The sequence below is a fragment of the Rattus norvegicus genome, chromosome 18 (genome assembly GCF_021556685.1).
Source record: "Rattus norvegicus strain SHRSP/BbbUtx chromosome 18, alternate assembly SHRSP_T2T, whole genome shotgun sequence".
Lineage (NCBI taxonomy): Eukaryota > Metazoa > Chordata > Mammalia > Rodentia > Muridae > Rattus > Rattus norvegicus.
This window is the reverse complement of record NC_141551.1, coordinates 27,176,395-27,201,635: the sequence shown is the minus strand read 5'-3', so window position 1 is coordinate 27,201,635 and position 25,241 is coordinate 27,176,395. Positions and strand designations below refer to the sequence as shown.

Below are 25,241 nucleotides of genomic sequence, written 5' to 3'. Positions count from 1 at the left end.
GGCTTTGCTCACTGAGCCACGTCCTGCCCACTGCTGCCACTCTTAACAAGGTGAGGTCTTGGCATCCTTTGCCTTGCACTCCCTATTTGAAGTTCTAGTCTTGAAGCTGGGTAAGATCAACGTTTTCATATTTTGCCTTGACAGTTCTTTCTTGACCACTTTTCTAGGAGCCAGTCACACTGATTCTTAAAGCCCACACTGGAGGCTGCCCTGACAAATAGGGCTAAGTTGTAGTTTTCTCTATGTGTTCTATATTTCCTTGTGGTGATAGGTGGATGGTCTGATCTTGGACTTGCCAAGCAGGCCTGAGGAGTCATCCAAGAGATTGTTGAAAGAGAGCTTATTTCTTGAATCAAATGTTTCTTGAATATTAACATTTTAGGATAAAAGACTTTGTTGAGCACTGCTTGCTATAATTTTAGGTTTCTATATGATCATGGATATGGCCACACATATTTTGTTTAAATGAGTAATTCATATATATGCTTCTTCTTCTGTATTTTGAGAAGGAGTTTCATTTGAGACTGGGTTTCACTATGTAGCTCTAGCTGGCCTTGAACTTTCAGTGATCATTCTATTTCTATCTCCTTGGTAATATTTTCTTTACCTGTTTTTATTGATCCCAATAGATGCGTTTAGGTGTTTTGCCTGAATGTATATCTGTGTACCATGTCTGTGCTGGTGCCCATTGATGCCAGAAGAGGGCATCAGATCACTATGACAGGAGTTGCAGACAGTTGTGAACTGTTGTGTGAGTATTTGAAATTGAACCCAGGTCCTTTGGAATAGCAGTCAGTGCTCTTAACTGCTGAGCTATTTCTCCAGTCCTCTAAACAATTTTTAAAATGGCGAATCATTGGCTAGCCCATGATTTTTTTTTATTGTTTTTGCTTTTACGCAATTGGCAGATTTTTTTTTTTTGAGTGCCAGACAGTGTTGGACCTTGAGGATCAAGGACTAGGTTAGGCAGGCAGTTATGCCTAACTCTTATGGACTAGCTAGTCAGATGGGCTTCAGCTGTGACAAGCCTGTGACGTAGAACTTGACCACCGAAGAGAGCCCAAGGTTCTAGCTTTCTTTCTGTGCTGAAGTACTTTGGGCTAAAAGCGACTTGGGGGAGGGGTTTTATCTTCCAGGTCACAGTCCGTCATCAAAGGGAGTAGGTCAAGAACCTTGAAAGCGAGACTGCGTGCTATTCCACACAGCACTTCCTCCAATCCAGGAACTCATTCTCTGTCCAGAGGGCACAGCACAGCCGTGGAAGAATGCTGCCTGCGTCCTTGATCTCTGGCTTACTTATCTAGTTTCCTCATAGAGCCCAAGACTACCTGCCCAGGGAAGAGTCCTGGCCATGGCGGCCTTCCGACTTAAGTTAACAAGACGTAACAGACCACCAAGTTGAAAAAAGATGCCAAGTTGACAGTTAATGCTAACTAGGGAGCCTTGCTTTCCCCCTTCCCTTTCTTTCTTCTCTTCCCCTTCTTTCCTGTCTCTGTGTCTCTGTGTCTCTGTCTCTGTCTCTGTCTCTGTCTCTCTCTGTCTCTCTGTCCCCTGCTGTGGTTCTGAGGCAGGCCTGGAGCTTAAAGCTGACCTTATATTTGTGCTCTTCCTGTTTGTAGGATTATGGTTTCACCCCCTCCCCCCATTTTTGTCACTTTCAATGTCTCAAACTTTACAGAGCATGTATTATACACAAGTAATATCCTTATGACATTTTCATACATGTGCATATTGTATTTTGATCACCCCATTGCCCTCATCTTTTTTTTGAAAGAATCTTCACTAGAACTCAATATATAGTCTGCTCTGACCTTGAATGTCCTCCCGCCCAGTCTCCTAAGTGCTGTGATTACAGACTTGTATCACTGCCATCCTTGTCTTCTAAGATGCAAAGGAGACTTTGGCAGAATAGTGACAATTCTACTAAAACGAGTATCTGAGGGGAGCCCAGGAAGGCTTGTCCTGGGTACGTGGCAGAGGTAGTTCTGAAGTAGGGCTGCCGTTTCCTAGGCAATACTCTGCTTAGTATTTTTAGTGTGTGGTCACAGCAGAACTAAATGTAGTTTCTGATCCCAAATTGGTAATAAATGTAGATATATTTAGAGCCAGAAACAATGCATTTAAAATCCTCTGCTCCTTAATTGTGTGCCAAGTGCTGAGTTTAGGTTTCTTTGTTTCTTGGCTACCTACCCAGCCTCCCACCATCTTTTGGAGAAGGCGCTTGGATTTTCTCTGGGTGTTGGGTGGGATTGTGAAACCCGTGAGTTATGGGTCTCTGAGTTATGTTGAGAGGCATCAGATCTTGTGTGTGTGTGTGTGTGTGTGTGTGTGTGTGTGTGTGTGTTTCTGCCCACGTATGTAAATGTGCATGTTTTAAAATTCATCTCCCTTTCAGATTTTTAAGGATGTGGTATTATAAATAGCTGTGGACTCTCAGGCACTTAAAAGTAAAATATAATGTTTCAGTTACCTGCAGATAGTCAAAGACTACATGGATAGTTAAAAGTTCTATGCTCAATGTCTGTCCTCTCATATTGCCACAAATGTTTTTGCAGGTAAATGCCATTAAGGAACGCCCTACTTGTCGCCTGTCTTCCAATTAGAAAGTCATATTTCATGCAGGCTACAACAGTGGTTTCTCATGTTTTCTCAGTGAACTTTGTTTTAAATAATTGTATCATCTGAGCCTTAGATGTGGAAAGCCTGGTTCAGAGAACCTTGTTCCAGCATCCACAGGACGCCTAACAACTGTCTATAATTCCACTTACAGGTTATCTGATTTGCAATTCTGGCCTCTGAGAGCACTGTATGCAGTGGCTTACCATTGGGTGTAGCTTTTGCCATCCCACCTAAGCTCCTGGAATGGGCCACACAACCAGCCCCCACCCAGCTTCTCAGAATCACCGATAAAAGACACAGACACACACTTGACAATTTCAACTTGCCTTTGGACACAATCGTTGGGCGCTACTTTCCCTGCCTGGAAAAGTGTGCCCTTATCGATATTCTTATCTCGAACCTCCCACCTGCCCTAAACTTTAGTGGCTTGGATACATCTAATCCCTGCTAAACACCCCGACCATCTGCCTATAGAAGCGGCCACAGGCTGTCACTCCTCTCCCTTGTGTCTGTCTCTTGCCTCCAAGGACCTGGAAGTCCTGCCTATTCCTTTTGCCCAGCAATTGGCCTATGGCTTCTTTACTGACAGATCAAGAACCAATTGGGGATCAGGACAGCATCAGAACCACCCCTACAGTGCATTTCTTTACATGCAGGCAAAACACTCATACACATAAAAAATATAAGAATATGAACTGTATCTATATGAGTATGACTATTGAGTGCTTATAACCCACACTGGCACAGAATAGGGGTTGGTATGCTGGTTGGAACTATGAACTGAAAGTTTTATCTCCCTCTAGAATCTTCTGGTCCCACTAAGAGACTCTGCTGTCCTTTGGAAGCCTAGAGGCATTAGGAAAGATGAATTCTGATTCCTGCTCTGCTGTGCTGGCCGTGGCTGCTGCTAAAATCCATGATAGTCTGGAGAGATAGAAGAGCAGCAGCAGGCGTGTGGAGGCAGGCCTCATTATCAGGAAGCTGGACTCGGAAGCATCTTTCTGCTTTTAATCAATTGGCACTGATTCAGAGGCAGCCAGTATCACTTAGGTTTCAGTGTGTGCACCCCAGCCATCATGTAGTCCATGTTTGTGGGTGATTTGTACTCAGGACTGGGCTCCAAGCAGAGGCAATCCTGGATGGTGACGGAATCTACTACTTTGCTTTGCCCAGAATATTCTCTATTAATAGATATTTAACTACAAGGTTTTTCATTTTTATTTTGTTATGAAAAGTTCACACTATGTAAGCCTAGCTGGCCTGGCACTTGCTGTTTAGACCAGGCTGGCCTCAAACTCACAGAGATCTGCCTGTCTGTTTCCAGAGTGCTGGGACCAAAGTGCTGCCCAACTTAGCTGCAAGATTATTTGAAATTCCGCTTTGTCTCAGGCACTGTTCTGTATGTTTTGTTATCTGATAACCATGCAACTAAGCAGTTACTTGCAAGCCTTCTTTAAAGATCTGAGACTTAACAATGTTAATCATCTAGCTCAAAGTCACACTGCTAGTCAGGGGGATCTGAATCAACCCAGAGTCCTATTAGAGTAGAGATGAGATGGAGTAGAGCTTCTTGTAACTGTGATTGCTATTGTCAGCACCAGCAGATCACTCTCAGGACCTCAGGCAGAGAGAGCCATGGAACAATTATAAAGGAGATTCTCCATGGCTTATTTAGTGGAAGGCACAGTGACCAGGCAGAGGCTTTTCCCCACATTGTGTGTGTGTGTGTGTGTGTGTGTGTGTGTGTGTGTGTGTGTGTGTGTGTGTGTGACAGAGAGAGAGAGAGAGAGAGAGAGAGAGAGAGAGAGAGAGAGAGAGAGAGAGAGAGAGAGACTTGGACATGATAGAAAGGTCTATCCACAAGAGGGCCCCAGTAGGCTCATTTAAAAATTTCTCATAGCATAACGTGTAAGTTTTTATTTATACTATTGCAGAACAGATAAAATGGTGGACTCAGTTTCCGTGGCTGATTTCACAGACCAATGTAAAGACAGCATGACCCATGGAAAGAGCTCTGGTTCTGGGGCCAAACTGGCTTTCCATCCTCACTCTATTGTTCTGTGGCTGCATGAATTCTGGCTAGTCACTGACCCTCTGAAGTTTGGTCCCTCAGGGTAAAATGAGCAGCATATCAGAACCACCTCAGAGGGCTGCTGTGGCAGGTAAATGAGCTTAGCTCAGCACATGCACAGTGCTCTATGAGTGTAGGTGTAGTTATTATTTGACAGAATTGATTTTCCTCTGAGAGGCTTAGTAATTGTGTTGGAATACAGGGCAGGAGTCTGGTTCGGTTCTCTTCAGCACCAACTGCTTCAACTGCTTTAGTACAACTCCATAAAGAACAGATGCTTCTGAGTAGACTGGACATGACTAAGGACTCAGAATCAGTAGAATCGTGTCTGACTTGAGTTTCTCCTTGGAGAATTTGCCTCCCTGCCCCATTTCTCTGATGGGATTACTGTTTCCTCACTGCCCTGCGACTGTGTGCATTGGGACATGGCTATATATTGTCATAGGAACCTGATCTATGGCATTGGAGAATCCCTCTCTGATACTATAGAGTGATTTGTTTTTTTTTTATTAAGACTCCAGTGGAATGTTGAAAATTTCCAAACTCCAAAGTATACAAAGTTAAAACAACACGTTGTGCTCCTCTGTGACTGAATGGCCCTCTTGCTGCCTCATTGCCAAACCCAATGCATCAATTCCTCCTCACTGAGATTGATCTCTTGGCATTACTGTCATTGCTGGGGTCACTGATGGTTCTGAGCTGCCCGATGTGGGCATTGGGAACTGAACTCATGCCCTCTGGGAGAACAAGTGCCCTTAACTGCTAAGCCATCTTTCTAGCTCCTTTTTTTTTTTTTTTTTTTTGCTTCTTTTTTTCGGAGCTGGGGACCGAACCCAGGGCCTTGCGCTTCCTAGGTAAGCGCTCTACCACTGAGCTAAATCCCCAACCCCTCTAGCTCCTTTTCTTACTCTCTTTTAAAAAACATTTTTAAATTATTCTTTGACAATTTTTCCCAGCACTTGGGAGGCAGAGGCAGAGGCAGAGAGGCAGAGAGAGGCAGAGAGGCAGAGAGAGGCAGAGAGGGGCAGAGAGAGGCAGAGAGAGGCAGAGAGAGGCAGAGAGGCAGAGAGAGGCAGAGAGAGGCAGAGAGGCAGAGAGGCAGAGAGGCAGAGAGGCAGAGAGGCAGAGGCAGAGGCAGGTGGATCTCTGTGAGTGTGAGACTAGCATGGTCTACAAAGTGAGTTTGAGGACACCCAGGGTTACACAGAGAAACCGAGTCTTGAAAAAACAGTTTTATAATGCATATAATATATTTGATTATACCTCCCTCCTTACCCATTTATATTCTCTTTCTGTTTCCTCTGGATTCCCTTTCTCCCCAACAAGTTCCTCTCCTACTTTTCTTTCTTTCTTTCTTTCCTCTCTTCTCTTCTCTTCTCTTTCTTTCTTTCTTTCTTTCTTTCTTTCTTTCTTTCTTTCTTTCTTTCTTTCTTAAAGACTTATTCATTTATTATATATAAGTACACTGTAGATGTCTTCAGATACATCAGAAGAGGGCGTTGGATCTCTTTACAGATGGTTGTGAGCCACCATGTGGTTGCTGGGAATTGAACTCAGGACCTCTGGAAGAGCAGTCAGTGCTCTTAACCACTGAGCCACCTCTCCAGTCCTCTTTCTTTCTTCCTTTCTTTCTTTCTTTCTTTCTTTCTTTCTTTCTTTCTTTCTTTCTTCCTTCCTTCCTTCCTTCCTTTCTTTCTTCCTTCCTTCCTTTCTTTCTTTCTTTCTTTCTTTCTTTCTTTCTTTCTTCCTTCCTTCCTTCCTTCCTTTCTTTCTTCCTTTCTTTCTTTCTCTTCCTTCCTTTCTCCCTTTCTTTCTTTCTTTCTTTCTTTCTTTCTTTCTTTCTTTCTTTCTTTCTTTCTTTCTTTCTCCCTTTCTTTCTTTCTTTCTCTCTTTCTTTCTTTCTTTCTTTCTTGACTCAGTTTAATTATGGTTGCTTTATGAGTATATAGATTTTGGGTTATTTACTAGAACATAAGTAACTTACCAGTGGTTATACCACTGAAGAAATATAGCTCCCTCAGTGGTTATTAACTGGTAGTAGCTCTTCAGCTAGGGTGGGGCCTTATGAACCCCTCTTCCTATCCATGTTGGAGTTGATTGGCTTGGTCTTATATGGATCTTATGCAGGTAACCACAGTCTCTGTGGGTTCATGAGTATGATAGCCACATCTCATGTCCAGGGAGCACTCCTCCTCATCCTCTGGCTCTTTTTCTGACCCATCTTTGGTGATATTTCCTGAATCATAGGAGGGAGGGAGAGGGAAAGAGAGGAGAAGGAAAGAGAGGGAGGGGGAGGGGGGAAGGGAAAGGAGAGAGACTGATTGATTGAGATTCCATTTAGGAATACTCAACAGTGCTCAGCAGTCAGTGTTTCTTAGCCCTTTGACCAGATATGAGTCTGCATTAACTGCTGCCTCTGTAGAAAGGTTTTCTGATCAAGGCTGAGCCCAGCACTAATCTGTGGCTGTAAACATATGTAAAGGCTGTTTGCTAGCAGGTCCATTTTGCAGAACAACAGCAGGAGATTCCCCACTAGGGCCTATGACCTCTTTGATCATGAACTTTTGAGCAGATTTACAGTACCAGTTATGAATTCCCTCCTGTGGAGTAGGCCTGAAAGCCAGTCAGAAAGCAGTTGATTCCCTGTATCATCATGCCTCTATTGCTCCAGTGGTTACAGCTTACATGGTAAGCTGGTTTTATAGTACTAAGGCTTAGCCCACTGTAAGATAAGATCATTGATGATGATTCTTTGCAGCAGTATAAAGGCTAGACAGCATGAAGGACCTTCTCAGATCAATTCCAGCTTGATTTCTTTATATCCTATATCCAATAAGTGATGTCTTCAGCATGAAGGTCTTACCATTGTGTTATGGTGTGTAGTCGAGAGCAATAACATTAAGCCTATATTGTTTTGGGTACATCTGGGGCCTCCCTGACATGGGAAGGTATCCCATATTTGGCACTGAGATTTTCACTTAATAACCCTTGGCTTCTAGGAGCAGCACGACTCATCCATGTAGTCTCTGGTCTCCTGGACTATAGAATTCTACACACTAATCTTACCACTTACTAATCTGTTGCCCCTCTGGTTTCTTAGCCTACTGCCTTTCTTTTCCTGACCTGAAGTGGGCCCCGAGGACTAGTTTTGCTCTGCTCTCCTGTGTACTCTGAGGTTTCTCTATACAACAGTGGCTCTACTTCTGTTGTTTCCGCCTTCAGTCCCCACTCCTATTCTGATGGCACCAAGATCCTTGCCCTACCCTTTTCCCCTTTCTTTTTGTTCTTGGATCTACTCTGTGCTCTGTGGCTGATTAAGTGGCTTCCTTGTCCTCTGCATTTTACAAATGAAAACTTGAGGCTTGGCTTCCGACATTCAGATTCTTTGAAGGCTGTGATCAATCTGGAGAGGGACAGGCAAGGCATTCTTTTATGCAATCACTTTACTTTTCTCTTGATTGTTCTTAGATAGAGCCATTATCTTTTGTCTCTGAAATCATAATTTCCAATAATCTATTTAGCCACTTTTTTGAAAATATGTACTTCATCCTCCTGGAGTGGGCATGAGGTAGGTCACGCCCTCCCACCTTCAAGTCAAGCCTGCACCTTCATTGCTTCCACTTCTTCATGTTGTTTTGTCTCCCTCTCCTTCCAGGGCTCTGGTTCTAGTTGGGCTCATTGAGCTCTCTTGGCCTGCTGTGCTCTCTGGCAGAACCGGAATCTGTCCTGTACTGCTGTTGGAAAGGCCTCTGGGGCTGTCTCTTCAGACTGGAAAAGTGGCATCTGGGCAGAAAAAGGCTTGTTGTGTTCACTGAAGTGTCTGTCTTCCAACAGTCTCTCTTCACTTTGACCCTTGGCTGCCTTGGATTTGAGGGAAGTCCCTACTTGCTTCATTCTGGGAGTGGCCTTCTCCTTGGGGCACCTGTTTTACAGAGGGCCAGTTCTGAGTCCAGTGTGGCCAGCTAGTAGGTAGGCTGCAGTGGCAACCATATTTCCTTTGATATTCCAACACTCTTGTTCCATTCCTTTGTGACTTTCTGCTTACTTTGTATCTTGGGAGGAAGCCTATTTGACGACTCCAAACCTAATTCTCTTGTCCTTCAAGTCGTCCTTTAACATTCCACTCTTTTCTTAAGTCCTTCAAGTCGTCCTTTAACATCCCACTCTTTTCTTAAGCCTTGGTACATGGCTCTTCCAGGCCAGGGCTGTCCTTTCAGTCTCCTCTCTACGTTTCATATTTGCCTGCTTAAATTAGGTGGCTTCTGTTTGTGGAGAGGTGAGTGCCTGTGTGCGTTCTACAGCCCATAAATAGTAATGAATGTGTCTGTGGGAAGAGCTCATCCTCTAACCTTCAGTTTGCAAAGCACGGGATGGTTTCACAGCTGTTCCTGCAGCTGGTAGCTCTGTGTGCTTGGGTCTGGCTGTCTGGATGCTAGTATGCTGAGAAAACTCTGAGTGCATTAGGTCTACCCTGGGATTTCGGCTCACACTGAATTCTGGTGTGGGGGTTTTCACTAATATCTATTATCCTCACCTACAAGGAGCAGGTACCCAACCAAAAGCCTGTGGGTTAGCTGGAAGAGGTGTGTGCTCTAGAATGTGAGTTCTAGATTAGTGGCCTGCCCTGATTGGCTGTGGGGTCAGGGACGACATTAATTACTGTACCAGTGGTAGAGGACAATTAAGTACCAGGTGCTATGAACACTTTTCATGTATTACTTATTTAATTCTCCTGTCTGTTCTTTGACATAGAAGCTTTTACTATGCCCATTTTATAGGTTAAAAAACAGCTTAGCAAAATTGTGTCTTTAACTTTTTTATTACACTTATTATTTTGTATGTGTAAGAAGATAGAGGAAAACAATGTTCCCATATACTGTAGGCAGCACCAAACACCAGAGACACCAAGGTGGGCTGCTCATGTGGCTGACCGTGGATTGGGCATTTTCACATTTCCCTGGTTCCTCCTGTGCACTGTTCCTGTGGCTTGGAGCAGCCACCATCTGCCTGGGTCAGCTAGACCTGTCAGAACTTGCCTGGTACCCAGCGGTCTCCCCTCCCCCACTTTACTGGCTTCTTTCTATTCTTTTGTTTTCTTTTCTCAGAAAAGACTAAAGTTACTGGAACTTGTCTTGTTTACACAGGGTCCAGACTTCTCCCATCTGTGTGAAGGGAGTGGAGGACAAAACAGCATGAGGTGCCAGGGAGGTGGGAGCTTGGCAACCTCCCCTCATCCATTCCCCAGCGTCTGTTCTGGGCTACAGTAAACTGATACTACAGGTTGCACCTGATCTCTGTTTAAGTAGAGGCATTGCCTACAAATGGCCATCTCAAGTACCTTATTATCTCCCTGTCTCAGAGCCGGGAGGGTACTTAAGGAAAAAGTTACTGGGAGACACTGAAATAGTTTCCCTTTTCCTGGACTGAGTGGTGCTTTGAGTTGGATGAAGGCCATGAATGTAAAGCTTGCAGATCTGTTCTCTGCGAAGGCCAAGCAGGATGGAGGGTTTGTTTGGCAGGCCCTGAAGGGTGGGCTCGGGCTTGTGAGTGGCAAGTGCTCTGGGAGGAGGGTACTCTTCTCGGGTCCAGTGGGATGCCGTGACTTTGGCTTCATGTTGAGCTGTTCTTTTGTGGTCCCAGATGCCTGGGTTCCTGATTATGGTTCCCAGATTATCATAGCAGAATGCAGCTTGTGTCTGCTTCCACTTTGCTCTTTCTCCCTCTCCGTTGGCTTCAGCCAAAGCTCAGGACAAGCTTTGCCTGCATTCTCTCTACCAAAACGAAGTGACATGGGTGCAGGCCAGGCCTTAAAGGGCAGACACTTAGCCCCCACTACATGCTACAGGAGTTTGTATTTGTTCTCTGGATATCCACCCTTCCCACCCAAAGCCTGGGAAGCATATTTCTTTGATCTGACCCCACTTCACCTGATCTCTCCTCTGTCTTCCCAATGGCGCACTCCTAGCCCCAGGCCTACTCTCTTGTGGGAAAAGAAATGGAGGCAATAATTAGGTCAGCTGTGTGGTCCTTGTGGGGTTATTGAGGGGAGATGAAGGATCCACTTTCACTTGATCTCTCACCCTTTGTATTGACAGAAAATATTGTTGTTGCATGAGTGTGTGTAGGAGACAGGCGATGAGAGCTCTGTGGAGCTGCCTTTCCTCTGCCCTCTGTCCCCTTCCTACTCTAGGAGATGAGGAAGCTGTTATGTGTGCATCGGCCACTCCCACCTACTGTTCCTCCGGCTCTTCTGGGCCTCTTGTTCATTTTGCCCTTGACTTCTTCCTTCTCATCTGTCTTTCCTATTGCCAGTCCCATGTTTACCTCTGGCTGTAGGAAAGGAGCACTGTGTGTGCACATGCATGTATGCATGAGACTGTCACACAAGGACATCTGTGGCTTTGGGGTTAGTGTGCGTGCTTTCTACTTTCTCCTCTCCCTTCCTTTCTTTGCTTTTAAGATAGTATCTATTCTGTGGTCCAGCAGATTGGCCTTGGGCTTGCTGTCATTCTCCTGACGGAGCTTTCCAAGGGCATCGATTACAGAAGTGAGCCACCATGCCTGACTGTTTTCTTTCGTTTTATATTCCGATAATGTCAGGTCCCTCACATTACCCTGGCTCTCAAGTCAAGGTTGCAGGATAAGAAGGATAAAAGGCAAGGATGAAAGGGCTGTGTCCTCTTGAGACCCATTTCCCTCTCCTCCCTAGCCTCTCTCAGTGTGTTAGCCCCTTCCCTTGACCACCCTTTGCCCACCTGGCCCCTTCCCATCACCCTGGCTATGGACAGGCACCTGCTTAGAACAGTGCAGTTGCCGTGAACTCATTCTCTGTCCCTCAGTATGATTGGTGCCCCCAGGAAGCTAGGATGCTGGGAGGAACTTGTGTGGCACTCAGCAGCTCCATTTTGTGATAAAAAAAAAATGGAGAGGGAGACTGGCAGAAAGCAGAAGCTGTTGCTGCTGGGTGAATGTAGCAGCTATTTTTAGCCCTAAGCCTTTGCTTTTCCGTTTGGCTGTGCTTTTTTAGCATAGTGCTGGTCCAGAAGGGATGTTTTCTTTCAGGCTGCAGATGTCCTTAGGGAAGGAAGGTTTCTGTCTGCCCCTGGGAAGACATGGGCTGGTCAAAGGGCAATAACTTCAGAGAGCGGGTCCATTTTGCTGCAGTGATGTCACAGAACCAGCAAATCGGAGCAGGGTCGGGCATGGCAGGGCAGGAGAAATGTAAACAGTGTAGTCTTCAGATACACAGAAATACTCCCCTGTAGCCGAATCAGTCACACTGCTGCAAATGCCTGCCTGGAGAGAGTGGTACCAGGCTGATGTTCTGTGTGAAGCATCTTCCGAGAGTCTGGGCTAATACAGTCCGAATCCTTCAGAGCTTTGTGTCACTCTGACTTAGTGTCGTTTCTCTTCCAGCCTCTCCTAGATTATGTGCTAGCTTGGGTAGAGTTGTCTTGATGTCCAACTTGTATTACACATTTCATTACTACTCTAGAAACAGAGACTCTGTATTAAAGTAATTCTCCATTCTCCCTTTCCTTCACCCACTTGACAGATGCTCCTTCCTTTCTTTATGATTTCTGGATCTGTCATGAAGGTGAAATCATATGATATATGGCCTTTTATATATGGCTTATTTCACTTGATGTAATATTTTGGGATTTTGTGTTCCAGTATGCACCCAATTTCATTCTTTTTATATTACTAATAGTCCAGTGTGTGTGTGTGTGTGTGTGTGTGTGTGTGTTTCTAGACAAGGTCTTAACATCTACAGTCTGGTTTTGAACTCACTGTATAGTTAAGTCTGCTTTGATGTCATGATTCTTCTGATTGTACCCCCGCTGCTGAGGTTACAGGCATGCAGCACTGAATCTGAATCTCTTTATCTGTAGGTGAGCACTTGGGTTAGCTCTACTTGTGAATAGTGTCTCTGAATACATTTGCACAAGTAGCTGCTTGAACTCCTGCTTTGTTCCCATAGGTGTATATCTGGCTGTACAGCAGTTTTATCTGTAGCTTGTTGTCGTTTTTTAAGAACTTTTTTTTTTATACGAATGTACAGCAGCTGTCTTCAGACACACTAGAAGAGAGCAGTCAGTGCTCTTAACCACAGAGCCATCTCTCCAGCCCTTTTGTTGTTTTTTAAAGACATGGTCTCACTATGTAGTCCAGGATGGCTTTAAATTCTTGATCCTCCTACCTGGCTTAAATGCACAATTTTTGTTTGTATTTGTTTTGTTAGGTTTATTTTATTTTAACCTCATGTACTATGTGTCAGTGCATGGGTATGAACATAGAAGTGTAGGCACTGCAGAGGCCAGAAGGTGGTGTTATAGGTGATTGCTAGCCCCTGGACACAGTATTGTCTCTAATCCATGAATACAGGACATCTTTCTGTTCTTATGTTTTAAAATTGTTAACACCTACTAAAATTCTGCTATGATTTGTTTGGTCATTTAAAAAGCAGTGCAGAAGAAGATTTTGTGGCTTGGAAATTTGAGCTTTGCTACAGGATGCTGATACTATCTGTTGTCAGCCGTGATAATGGGTATTGTTGAAAGTGGATGCTACAGGTACTGATATAGACCTGGCCCTGTATCTGTTCACGTGTAGTGCAGGTGGATGACTTCCTTATTTCCACCGTAGCAGTAACACCATCTATAATCTCAGGTACTGTCAATGGGGAAGGGAGGGCCAGGGCTGTTATGCACGTACATTGCTAATCAGGGCAAAACACCAGTGACGGGAGCTGGGAGCAGCAGGGATTTATGGAGCCGCAGTAGAAGGCCTGTCACACTTCTGTGCAAGAGCTGTCTGACATTTGTGGAGTAAGTGCTGTTATGGGACTCATGATAATGGGAAAGAACCAGGCCCTGACCTTCTGTTTTCTGTGCTTGTACCCTCAGGTCCTGGTTATGGCTCCTCAGCACCTGCCTTCAACTAGGATGGCCCCTCAAGGAATGCTGCTGGGGCTGCTGTTGGCTTCCTGTTTAACTTTCTGCCTCAGTTGTCAGAACTCAGTAAGTGTCTTCTGTAGATTACAGCAGGCCTGAGACAGCCCCTTGTCCCCAAGACCACTGTGGGATGGGATGGGTTCAGAGTTTTCTGTTTTATGGAAACAGTTTTCACATTTCTAGTTCCTTTAACCCCTGTTTAAAGGGTGTGGCAGTTTCCCTTGGAAGGGAGGGACAATGGGGACAACAGAGACGATAATACAGTAATAAATAATAAGATTCCGTGCACTAAGCATGGAATGGATTGTTTCTTTTTTAAATGTATTCTTTTTTAAAATAAGAATTTATTTTCTGTGCACCGGTGTTTCGTCTGCATGTAAGGCTGTGCGAGGTGTCCAGTCTTGGAGTTACAGGTATAAGCTGCCATGTGGGTGCAGAGCATTGGACCTGGGTGCTTTATCAGCCAGTGCTCTCAACCGCAGAGCCATCTCCTTGGCCCTCTTGTGTGTATTCTTACCTAACCATTCCAGCAACCCTGTACGGTAGGCAACTGCAATAATTCCCATTCCGAAAAGGAAGAGACAGGAGTCAGAGACTTAAGTACTGTTGTCAGAATCACACAGCTATGAAGAAGAGCTGGAGGAGGTCAAAACTATCCTGACAACTCGATGTTGGCCAATACCAGCTTGAAGCAGACTGCTCCTTCCTCTCCTTTCTCCTTGTGCTTTCTCTTCTGTCCAGATATGACTTTCCCTTTTCTTGTTCTTCCCAGGCCTGTCTTGGTTAACAGAACCCTCACTTTTCAGAGCTGCAGCGTTTGTCATAGGTAGCTAGAGACTGCCAAAAGAAGTCTGGCCTGCCCACAGTGGCACATTAACAGGCTCTTTTCCCCTGGGTTGTCTCCTAAAATAGGCTGCCCTTGACCAGCTCCCTGTGTCGCCTCTTCCGTGGCCACCTTTCCCAACCCCCCAGGGCTCTTACTAAATGTTGGGTAAAGCTTTGGAACTAGAGGCCCTTGAAGTGCAAATGACAATTGTGATGAATTCAATAACGACCCAGCTCTGCTTAGGTTCTCCTCTGGCTCCGGGCAAACTTCCACCTTCTCTGTGAAGTGGTTTGTTTCCCCACCCCACCTCCTTTGTGGAGCGGAGAATGTGCAGATAGGAGTCAGGAATCCTTTTGAGCTTTGGATGTGCTCTGACTAAGATCCTGTTGGTCCTGTTCTGCACCCCACCCTTCCACTTCCACACACCCTTTCTCTGTTTCTCTGTTTCTCTGTTTCTCTGTTTCTCTGTTTCTCTGTTTCTCTGTCTCTGTCTCTCTGTCTCTCTGTCTCTCTCTCTCTCTCTCTCTCTCTCTCTCTCTCTCTCTCTCTCTCTCTCTCTCTCTCTCTCTGCTTTTCAAGGACAATGGAATCCCAGGATAGGACTAGTTACAATATGATGTCTCTGACATAGCTTAGCAATAAAAATTACCCAGAAAGGCACCCAAGAGTCTTAAGGATCAGAAATGTGTCCCCTTCTCAACTTAGAGCTCAGGAGGACCCCTGTGTTCCCTGTTGAGAGCTAAAGCAGATGCACGATTAACAAAGCATGCTGATGAATTTACTTAAGGACTGTTAGCAAGTCCCTTCTGGATAATAGTCTAACCAAATAGATGAGCTTTCAGAACCCTAATTATTCTGGCCCATTTATATTAGCTCTATTGAGTCTAGTCTCAGAAAAATGTTAATACCGACTCCATCAAGAGAAGCTGCTTTTATCCTTGTCTGTTCCTAAGCTGTGTCTATTTGTCATAATCTCTCATCATGTGCTAAGAGCAGTAGGAGTTAAAGCATCTTTTCTCTCATACCGTGAAAGTGCTGCCCCGATGGCATTTACAATCCAAATTGTGCAGCCAGCCACCTTGCTGGTGTTCTAAATGGAACCAGTGCTGATGACCCTTTCTTCAGAGCCTGGAGTCCAAGTGCTGTTCTTGCTGACCTGGAATTGTCCACAGCAGGATAGCTGTGTGTATCTGTGTGAGCTGGGGATGACTTCTCTACCCAGTACCTAATGCCATACTCCCTTGTGGGAGTGTTTAATATTCGATGTCACCTTGACAACCTTGAGAGTTGCCCCGGAGACAAACATCTGGGCATGTCTATGAAGGAATTTCTAGGTTGGTTAATTGAGGTGGGAAGACCCACTCTAGCTGCTAGGGCTGCTAGGAGTTGGGATCCTGGACTACATGGAGAGGAGAAGGCAAGCTGGACCAATAGTTATACCTCCCTGCTTCCTGACCGAGGATGCAGGGAAAGTGCTTACCTCAAGCTCTCGCTGAATGCCTTTCCTCACGATTGGACACCCCTCCTTCTCTTAATGTGCATCAGTATTTGGCCTGCATGTGGATCTATGTGAGGGCATCGGGTCCACTGGAATGTGAGTTATAAACTTGCAAGCTGGTCTTGTGGAAGAGCAGCCTGTGTGCTCAGCCACTGAGCCACCTTTCAGCCCCTGCTGTATCCCTTTCTAAGACACTAGCCAAAATAACCCTTCCTTCCTAAAGTGGCTTCTATCAGGCATTTTGTTACAGTAACCAGGAGTGTTAAATTGGATGCCACAGTGTAGGAGGAGTATAAGGGTTGAAGGACTGTGATGTGAAGTTCCTGTCTTCTAAAATGCTGTCAGTGGGTGGGGAGGCCATGGAGCTTAGTGAGAAGAACAGAATCCTCTTTTGTGACCATGTCTGAGGTTTGTTTCCTCATCTGAGAGACTTGTTGCTATCTCCTTTTCAAATTTTTATTGAGATTAAGTATGATTATATAGATAAATACCAGCACGGGCACTAGTACATATGGCAAATAAATACCAGACATTATTTTTAGTATAGAATGTTGATTCCAGTGGTTAATTTTCCAAGGGGGGGTGTGGAATGTTACCCTAGAAGTCTCTCTATCACAGTGTTGTTGACACAAACCCCCACATCTCTCATCTTAAAGGGAATAAGAGATAACTTATTTGGGAGCCATTTTGAGTGACTATGACCTGGGAAAAAAGATTTCACTTACCCAAAGTATTCCGTGTTCCGACATGGCAGCAGTTTCATAAAGCTTTTACAGGTCATAAATCAAGGAAAGTTGGTGTCAGAGATGAAGTTACATTTTGGAGTCATGTTGTCCAGAACTTAAATTCTTGTGCTTCTGAGCAGTGTGATGTGAGTAGGCCTTATCCTTCACCTCATATGTACAGTGGGGATAGTCTGTCCTTCACAAGTGAGGCTGTGCTGAATTGAATCATGGGAAGCAGTTTCCCCAGGGCATGGCCTCTGATCAAGGCCTAATAAATGGTAACCTCCATGATCCTGGTAATCCCATCCTTGTGATTCGGTTTCCCCACAGAGTCTCTTCTGAAATTCCCTTTTGAGTTGGCTGTCCAGCCTTGGGATGTTGACGCCACTGACTTTCTGTGAGTCCTAGGAAATGTCTAGTCACTCAGGGCCAGATCTGGTGAATGGAGAGAACAGATTGAACACAAGAGCACCGACTTTATGTCATTTTCCACTGAAGTCTGAGGTTTCTTAAAATCTGATTCAAAGATGATATAAGAAATGATGTTTCTTACAAAAAAATGTTGAGGAAAAAGATTGTTGAAAATGTTAGGCCTCTTTAGGGCTTAAGGGCTATTGCTTCTTTCCATGGGTGCATTTTGTTCTTAATCAATGCAGTAATCATACACATTTATGAGGATAGTACATTTGTAAAATGTGCAATGACCAGGCTGGGTGATGATTGCCCGGTTTCTAACCTTAGATGTTTATCATTTTTTCATTTCGGGGACGTTCAAACTCTTGTCTCCTAGCTATTTTGGCATACCCAGTTAACTTGTCAGACATGGGTGTTGTACTCTCCTGTAGGATTTCTATCTAACAGCACTGTATCCACTAACCGTCTCTCCATCCCGAGTGCCTTTCTTTGTTCCCTGTCGTGAAAGCAACTCTCTAGCCTCCATGTGTTTAAGACGTGTGGTCTTTCTGTGAGGTCTAGGGATGGAGTGTGGTTCAGCACTGGCCTGGCCTTGGGTTTGTTTCCTGGTGCCACATAAAAATAGGAAACAATCCTTCTGTGCCTGGCTAATGTCACTTAACAAAGCGCCCTCTAGTCAGTCCCATCAAACTGCTGAAGACTTGTCTATGGAATATGTGCTATTTATTTATTTATTTATTTATTTATTTATTTATTTATTTATTTATTTATTTATTTATTTATTTATTTATTTTTGGTTCTTTTTTTCGGAGCTGGGGACCGAACCCAGGGCCTTGCGCTTCCTAGGTAAGCGCTCTACCACTGAGCTAGATCCCCAGCCCTGTGTGCCCTTTATTTATTTCACTGTCCATCCTCTGCTGGGCACCTGGGTTGATCTGTACCTTAGCGGTTGTAACACACGAGTGCAGTAATTTCTTTGTCACACAGATTTTGGTTATTCTGTGTACATGGTCAGCAGTATGATCGACAGATCCTGTGCCAGTAAACCCTTAACTTTTTTGATAAGCACACTAACATATTTCTTCTACCAACAGTGTGTGAAAATTCCCCCTTTCTACATCCTCACCATCATCTTTTGTGTGTGTGTGTGTGTGTGTGTGTGTGTGTGTGTGTGTATGTGTTTTCATAATAGCCTTTCTAACTCAGTAGAATAATAATGTATTGTTGTTTTTATTTATGGTTTGCTGATGGTGTTGCTGTTGCTTTAGGCATCTTTATGGAAGAGTGTATCAGTTTTCACTTCCAGAGGGCTAGGGTCCATGACCGTCATGGCAGGGAGCATGGCAGTGTGCAAGCAGGCATGGTGCTGGAGCAGTAGCTGAGAGCTTACATCTTGATCTACAAGCATTGGAGGGAGGGAGAGAAGGAGGGAGGGGAAGAGGAGGAAGAAGAGGAGGAGGAGGAGGAGGAGGAGGAGGGGAGAGAGAGAGAGAGAGAGAGAGAGAGACTTAGTCACTGTTCTATTGCTGTGAAGAGGCTCCGTGACCATGGCAACTCTTATTAAAGGAAATATTTAATTGGGAACTTACTTCCAGTTTCAGAGGGTCAGTCTGTTATCATCATGATGGCAGCATGGTGGCACACATGGGGCTGAGAGCTCCTGATCAAAAGGCAGAGGAAGATAGCAGAGAGACATAAAGCTTTGAGGTTTTAAAAGTGCATTCCCAGTGACACTTTCCTCTAACAAGGCCAAACCTACTCTGACAAAGCCACACCTCCTTAGCCTGACGACTACTCTTTCAACTGTATGAGCCTGGGGGTTGAATATTTTTATCAAACCTCCCAGAGACTGGGAATGGATTGAGAAAACTTAAAGCCTGCCCTCAATGACACACTTCCTCCAACAAGAACACACTTCCTAATGCTTCCCAAACAGTTTCACCAACAGGGGACCAAACATCCAAATATGCAAGCCTGTGGACTTCCCTTCTTAGCAGCACAGTGATACCAAATATCTTCGCATACTTGTTAGCTATGTCTAAACTGTGTCTAACCAGGGCTTTGTGCACAGCAGGTAGGTGCCCTATTACTGAGCAGTGCTAGAGATGAAGTCTAGGGTCCTCTATATGTTAGCTAAGCATTCCACTAAGGAGCTGCAACCCAGTCCCATTTATCCATTGAATTTTTTCATGTTGGTTTGTCTGGTTTCCTTACATATTCTGGTTAGTAACCTCTTGGTGGCTAAGAATCTTGCAAATGTTTTTCTCCAGTTCTTTAATTTCTTTATTATTGTATTTATGATGTTGCCTGTGGGGACACATCTATAGAGTGTGCACAATCAGAGTACAACTTAGTTGATCCTTTATATGGGTTCTAGGGGTGCCACAGGTACGTTAACAACTGGGTTATCTTTATGGCTCCTTTTGTCTCATTCTTGAAATTGTCTGTTCTGAGGTTATCTGTGTAGAAACTGTAGTACCAGTGTTTGAGTTTTGTGTTTGGGGATCAGCCCAGTTTTCTCATGTGCTTCCCTATGATTTTGTTTAGTTTGCTACTTTTTCTCTCCCTCTCTCTTCCCCCTCCTTTTCTCTCTTCTATTTTAATGAAGTATCTTGTATCCTGGCTGTTTTTCAACCCCTCGTGTAGCCAAGGATGATCCTCCTGCTTCTACCCCATTAATGCTGGGATTACAGGTGTGTGCTCCATGTCCAGTTTATATGGTGATCGGGACGGAACCCAGGCCACCATACATTTGGGCAGGCACTGTGCCGGCAGAGATGCATTCTAGCAGCCCTCACCAGCTTGGTTCTTTTGCTCAGGATTGTGTTCACAGGGTGTTTGTGGTTCCACACGATTTTGTTGTTGTTGTTGTTGTTTTTTGTTTTGTTTTGTTTTTTGTTTTTTGTTTTTTTTTTCGGAGCTGGGGACCGAACCCAGAGCCTTGCGCTTGCTAGGCAAGCGCTCTACCACTGAGCTAAATCCCCAACCTTGTTTTTTGTTTTTTTGTTTTGTTTTGTTTTGTTTTGTTTTTGAGACTGAGTTTCTCTGTATATCCCTGACTGTCTGGGAGCTTGCTTTGTAGTCCAGGCTGGCCTTGAACTCACAGAGATTCTGGCAGCCTCCACCTTCCAAGTACTGGGATTAAAGTCATAGGAAGCCATACTGACTGAGTTCCACCCGAAGTTTTGCAATCAATTTCTCCCTATTTGTTTATTTTGAGTGTGTATTTGTGTTGGAGATGTGTTTCATGACACATGGAAGTCAGGAAAACTTTCAGAGGTCAGTTCTCTCCGCCATGTGAGTCCTGGGGATTGAATTCATGTTGTATAAAGGCTTGGTGATAAGCATACTTACCTGCTGAGCCATCTAGCCAGCACGAATTTTACAGTCCTTTTAAAAGACTGACTCTGTAAAGTCAACTCTGTAGATCGCTTTTGGCAGTATGGACATTTTGCCATTGATACATCTGGCCTTTGAATGTAAGCTGACTTTCCATTTTCCTGGGATGGGAGATTCAATTTCTTTTATTTTCAACTGTAGAAACTCTTCATTTCCTTGGCTAAATTCCCCCTCCCCACTCTCGGGGATGGGGGACGGGGGGACAGCGCACGAGGGCTAAGTTTTCTTATATAGAAAAATCACATCTTTTGCAAACAGGTAATTTGACCTTTTTTTTTTTTTTTTTTTGATGTTCTTTATTTCTTGCCTTGTTCCAGATTTGCGAATAAACAATTTCAGCTTTCTGCTGCAGCGTGCTGTTAACTGTGGGTTTACTGTGTGAAAAGCTGTTCCTTCTAGGTCCTAATTGTTTTAGACTTTTGAATCTGAGCACCACTGAGTATTATTAAATGCAGTTCTGTATCTGCTGAGATGCTCGTGTGGTTTTGTCCTCAGTTTTGTTGATGTGATTAATTAGGTTTATTTGTATATGTGTGTGGAATAAATCTTATTTGATAACCCCCTAGGAGGCCATCATTTCTCTTTATTGGCCTTGGAAGCTAAGGGTCTCTAACTCAGATCGCCAGGCCTGTGAGCAAGCTCAATAGCCCTGTGGTTCGTTTTTGTTGTTAATTGTTATTGTTTTTTGTTTTTGATACACTGTCGGGTTTGATTTGGCATTATTTCGTTAAGAATTTTCACATTTATGCCACCATGTAGTATATTGATCTCTAGTTTCATTGGATTGTTGTATTCATATCTAGTCTTAATATTTAACATAATGCTGGCCTAACAGAATGAGTTTGGGAGGATCCTGAACCAGACCGTTCTTTGGAATAGTTTGATGATCGGTTTTAGTTTGTTGAAGGTTTGAAGCCTTCTGATCCTATGTGAAAATGTAACTATTATTCTCCAGAAATAACTGTCCTCTCCAAGGCTCACTGCCTCCATCTACAAACCTAGGCCTAGTTCTAGAAGCTTCTGTCCTCCATACAATCAATTTTATCTAGAATATTTTCAGCCTCTGAGACTTACTGCTCACCCTTCTTGTTCTTTCTGAGCTCCGGCTGGCTGATTCACCTCAGCTGCTCTGCCTCAGACTCCTCTCCCAGATGACTGATCCAATCTGGCTTCTCTCTACCTCTCTCTGTCTGTCTGCCTCTGTCTGTCTGTCATTCTGTGTCTGTCTGTCTGTCTGTCTGTCTCTCTCTCTCTCTGTGCCTCTCTGAGCCTCTCTCTGTCTCTCTCTGCCTCTGTCTGTCTCTCTCTCTCTCTCTCTCTCTCTCTCTCTCTCTCTCTCTCTCTGCCTCTCCTGAACTTGACCTCACACTGACTCTTCGCTAATCTTCTGGCTCCTTCTCATTCTCTGGCTCATTCTGTCTTCACTGTGTCTAACTTGTTCTCTCTTCAACCTGGCTCTGTGAAACTCTGAGTGAAACTGCTTCCTTCCTTTTTTTTTCTCCCCTTTATGCTGTTCTCTCTCTCTCTCTCTCTCTCTCTCTCTCTCTCTCTCTCTCTCTCTCTCTTTCTCTCTCTCTCTCCCTCCCTCTCTCTCTCTTTTTTTTTTTTTTGCTTTTTTTCGGAGCTGGGGACCGAACCCAGGGCCTTGCACTTGCTAGGCAAGCGCTCTACCACTGAGCTAAATCCCCAGCCCCTTATGCTGCTCTCTCTTAATAGATCCCCTTTCTTTTCTTTTCTTGTTAGAGTTGGCCATATTCTATTCTGACAAATCTGATTCATCACTTTGTCACCCAAAACTAGACATCATTTTCAAAAGTGGCTGCTTTCTTCTACAAACTAATTTTACCTTCATTATTTTTTATTAAAGCTGTGTTCTAAGGGTGTGTCTGTATTCCTGCTAGAGAGATTAAAGATGTGTGCTAAGAACTGAGCCACACCACAACTAGAAACATATTTTTGTTGTCATTGTTGTTGTTGTTTTCTTTTAGTTTTTTTAAATTAAATAACAATCTCAGAGTTCACAATGTAGTCAAATGTCCTGCAATACCTATGCCTGTCCTCGATGGGAGAGCTTCTTAGTACTCATTTTTTTTATCTGTTCAAGCTTTTTATGTTATGTTCAACTGTTGCTGTAAAATTATAAAAAAAATGCTGTCTTTTATCCACACTAGGTCCAGCACCATAGTGCCCCAAGATTTCTGGTAGACATCTTCATCTCTGTCAGCAAAGCCTCTCATCCACTTTGCTCCAACCCATATCACACTGCCAATGGCTTTACTCTGAGCCTGGTGACAATCTCTCTACCCATCCAGTTCCCAAGGCAGGTGGCCACCATACACGTGTCTCCAGCCACCACATACTTGAACTTAAATCACCACATGAAAGAACGCACAACACAATTACCTCTGATCCAATCGATACTATATAATTTGCTCATCTAGACATACAAAGCCCTGTACACATCCATCCCTTAAGAGTATTCATAACAACTGTAGAGGTGCAGAGAGGAATCTTAACATCGGCCTCCATGTTCTTCCTGCCGCTTCTCTCCCGGCCCATCTCCTCCTCTAAAGCCTTTTTCCCACCCATCCTTCCTTCTTGTCCAATGACAGGCCTCGTTCTATCTTGTACCTGCCTTTACCTGTATGACATCATCCTACATTCAGCTTCATAAGTTGTGTGTCTAGAAATCAATCCATTTCTTGTGGATTTTCCAATTTTTAGTATTTAGTTGTATATAATAATACATTTCTGTAGTATCTGTTACAATGTCCCCTTTTAAATCTCTCATTTTATTTATTTCTTTTATCTTTTATCACTAATCATGTTTGCTGTGAACAAATTGATTGATAGAAAGGAGAAATGAATTGTATTTTGAAGGATAGTTCCATGGGCTTTGGATCCATTCTGACAGGGATGGGTGGCCTCATGGAGTGGCTGTCTGTGGTGATCAGAATGTGTGGAGTGACTGTGGGGACAGGAACATGCAGTGGAAGCTGGTGACATTGTGGAGGGCTGGAAGCAGAAAGAGAGACATGACAACCAGAGTCTATGGCCTCCAGAGTCCTTTTTCTAGTGACTTGTTTGTTTTAGTAGAACCTTATTTCATAAATGTTCCTGCGCCTTTAAAGTAGTACAGTGAAATGGGAAACAGATGCTCAAACCATGAACTTACTGAGGAAACTTCACATAAAACCATAACATTTGTGCTTCGTCTAGCTAACATTCTGCCAGTTTTGTTTTTTTTTCAAGAAAACTAACCCAGAGCTGGGCATAATGACATGCATCTGTAATCTCAGTACCTGAGAGGCACGGGTGTTCAAATCCAGCCTTGGCTGCTTACTGACGTCACTACCAGCTTGGGCTATATGGGATCAAGTTTTATAAAACCAACCACAACTCTTTTTTTTTTTTTTTCCTTTTCTTTTTTTCGGGGTTGGGGACCGAACCCAGGGCCTTGCGCTTGCTAGGCAAACGCTCTACCACTGAGCTAAATCCCCAACCCCCCAACCACAACTCTTTACTGATATTTTGTTTTTCTTCTTTAGTCTGTTTTTTTTTTTTTTTTTAAATCTCTGCTATGGTCTGCTCTTTTTTTCCCTTACCTTCTACCACCTATGGGTTCAACTAGTTCTGGAGTTATACTATTACATTGTTTAAAGTCTTTTATTTATTTATTTATTTATTTATTTATTTATTTATTTATTTATTTATTTGGTTCTTTTTTTCGGAGCTGGGGACCGAACCCAGGGCCTTGCGCTTCCTAGGCAAGCGCTCTACCACTGAGCTAAATCCCCAACCCCTAAAGTCTTTTTTTTAAAGGTTGCTGTAAACCCCCCTCTTGGTATCACAAAGGTTTTGATATATCATGGTTTGATTTTCATTTGTTTCAAGAAGTTTTGTTGTTTATTTAGTTTTCTGAGATAGGTTCTGGAGTAGCCTTGATGTCACTGTGTAGTTGAGGAAGATCTTGATGTGCTGATCCTCCTGACTGACTTCTAAGTGCTGGTTTACAGGTGTTTATTGTTCCACTTGTTTCAAGAAAATTTGATTTAAAAAAATCATTATTGACCCGATGTTCATTTAAGATAATATTAATTCCTCCCCTGTATTTGTATAAGTTCTTCTAAATTTTTTTGTCATATTTATTTAGTGTGTGTGTGCATGTGTGTGTGTGTGTGTGTGTGTGTGTGTGTGTGTGCACGTGTATGCATGCTCACATGTGCTTAGCATGGTGTAAGCCTACAGTGACTTGTGGGAGTCAGTTTGTTCTTTCCACCATGTGAGTCCCAGGGATTGAATATAAAGTAGTCAGGCTTGGTGGCAAGTGCCTTTGCCTGCTGAGCTATCTTGGTGGCCCCTTTATACAATTTCTAAAGTCTCTATAGATTTCTTGTTTTATTCAATTGTGAGCAGGAAAAAATACAGGTCTTTTCAGGTTGTAGTTCATATAATCTTTTTTTTTAAAGACTTGTCGTCTAACATATAATCTATCCAGAATAAAATTCTATGTTCTGAGAAGAAAAGTGTATATACTGAAACTCTTAGATGAAGTGTCCTGTAATTATCTGTTAAATTGGCCTATAGTATAATTCAACTCCAGTATTTTTTCATTGATTGCCTATTATCTTTCCTTTGATGAAAGTGGGTGTTAAGGTCCCCATGATTATGTATGAGAGCTTGCTTTGTACAACTGGATATTCCAACATTGGGTCTACATACACTTATAAATGCT

General features: G+C 43.7%; 1 protein-coding gene across 4 annotated transcripts in view; it reads left to right on the top strand.

Moving 5' to 3' along the window:
• Sil1 (SIL1 nucleotide exchange factor) overlaps positions 1 to 25,241 on the top strand; it is a 231,764-nt gene that overhangs the window by 42,739 nt on the left and 163,784 nt on the right. For all 4 annotated transcript variants that reach the window (XM_087592460.1, NM_199376.1, XM_087592462.1 and 1 more), the window contains one exon: positions 13,597 to 13,710. In XM_087592460.1, the coding sequence (XP_087448586.1) occupies positions 13,606 to 13,710 (105 nt within the window). In that variant the 5' untranslated portion in view covers positions 13,597 to 13,605. The remainder of the gene's footprint in view (positions 1 to 13,596; positions 13,711 to 25,241) is intronic.